Source organism: Frankliniella occidentalis, unplaced genomic scaffold (assembly GCF_000697945.3).
Source record: "Frankliniella occidentalis isolate FOCC.00 unplaced genomic scaffold, Focc_3.1 Scaffold24, whole genome shotgun sequence".
Classification (NCBI taxonomy): domain Eukaryota; kingdom Metazoa; phylum Arthropoda; class Insecta; order Thysanoptera; family Thripidae; genus Frankliniella; species Frankliniella occidentalis.
The window spans coordinates 1,342,132-1,343,557 of NW_026267154.1; the positions used below are offsets into that span (position 1 = coordinate 1,342,132).

At 63.4% G+C, this 1,426-nt stretch overlaps 2 protein-coding genes across 2 annotated transcripts in view; one reads left to right on the forward strand and one right to left on the reverse strand.

Annotated features, from left to right (window-relative positions):
• Positions 1-668, reverse strand: part of LOC113210188 (uncharacterized) — a 1,320-nt gene extending 652 nt beyond the window's left edge. The window contains exon 1 of the mRNA XM_026428052.2: positions 42-668. Coding sequence (XP_026283837.1) covers positions 42-600 — 559 coding nt within the window. The 5' untranslated portion in view covers positions 601-668. The remainder of the gene's footprint in view (positions 1-41) is intronic.
• Positions 1-1,426, forward strand: part of LOC113210213 (soluble guanylate cyclase 88E) — a 22,914-nt gene that overhangs the window by 17,063 nt on the left and 4,425 nt on the right. The window contains exons 5-6 of the mRNA XM_052265158.1: positions 991-1,114; positions 1,233-1,377. Coding sequence (XP_052121118.1) covers positions 991-1,114; positions 1,233-1,377 — 269 coding nt within the window. The remainder of the gene's footprint in view (positions 1-990; positions 1,115-1,232; positions 1,378-1,426) is intronic.

Consider the following 1,426-nt stretch of genomic DNA (forward strand, 5'->3'; position numbering starts at 1 on the left):
CCCCTCCCCCTTCCCCTGAGCCCGCCCCCCGTCTCACGTACCCTGGCTCCACAAGGCGAGGCGCTCAGCGTAGAAGCGCAGCACCACCAACGGGCAGCGCCGATTGGCCTCGGAGGAAGGCACCAGGTCGCAGACGGCGTCTCGTTTCCACTTCATTAGGAAGGCGAGCTCCCCGTTGGGCGTGAAGGTGCCCCCGAGGATCTTCTCAGGCTCGAGGCCGCGGTCGAAGCCCTGGGGGGGATCTTCGTCGTCGTCGTCGCCGTCGTCTGCAAGTCGAGCCGCGGGCGCAGGGGGCCCCCGAGCCGGTGTCCGCCGCGCAGGGCGGTCCGCCCGCGGCACCTTGATGACGTACGCGTCCACGACGACCTCGGTGGCCTCGTCGGCGATGTCGCCCGGGTCGAACAGCACCTGCTGCATGTCCCTCCTGCCCGCGTCGGCGGCGATGTGCTCGTAGTTGAGCACGTACGCCTGGCGCCGGTTGAAGTCGGACACGAGGGACGGCCTCCTGCCGCCGCTCTTCTCGGCCTCCTCCGTGAAGGGCTCAGACCGCACGTCCGGGGAGGTGACAGCGCCGATGTTGCCCTCGTTGTCGTCGGGCATGCTACTTCCTTGACGTCTCGCTGCCCACTACGCGACACGCGGCTGGAGGAGCGATGGCCTACGATCGGCAGCTGTTCAACCCCTCCCCACCCCACCCTCCCCTCCGTGGCCGGCAGGGGGCGCCAGACGCCTGGCTCCTCGCGGGGGGCTGCCGCGCCTGCCCAGCCCCCCGGGAGATGGCGCTGCATGACGAGGGTGCTGGACCCCTGCCTGCGGCTGGCGCTTTCCGATACAAAATAAACGACTTGCTTTGTCGAAACGAGATCGCGATACCGACAAAACAAACGACGGAAAGAAATATTGGAACAAAACAAAAAGTTGACATGGATCATTTTGACAGCCATTCACACTCTTTGGCGCGCTGCTGATGGTTCTCGCTGTGCTCCGCAGCTCCGACATGGTGGTCCGCAGCATCGGCAACTCGCTGATGGTGATCCTGCCCGACCTGGTGGGCAACAAGATCACCAACTGGTTCGACCTGGTGCGCCCGCTCGTGGCCTTCCAGTTCCAGAAGGTGAAGCTCCGCTTTCACTCTCCAAAGATTCATTTTTAGATTTAAAAAAAGTTGTTGAAAAATAAATAAAGAAAAAAAGGCTTAGAATCCGTTGGCATTTTGCCACCCTCCTCATCAGATCCTAAACCGCACCAACAACATCTTCGAGCTGGTGACCGTGGAGCCCGTGTTGACCGGGAGGCCGTTCGACCGCAACCGCTCCATGCTGCTCAGCGACGAGTCGGCGTCCGACGGCTCGGCGGAGAAGAACCTGCGGCTCAAAGGTACGGGTAACGAGGGGCGAGGGCGAAGGCGCGGCGGGGTGGGGTGGGG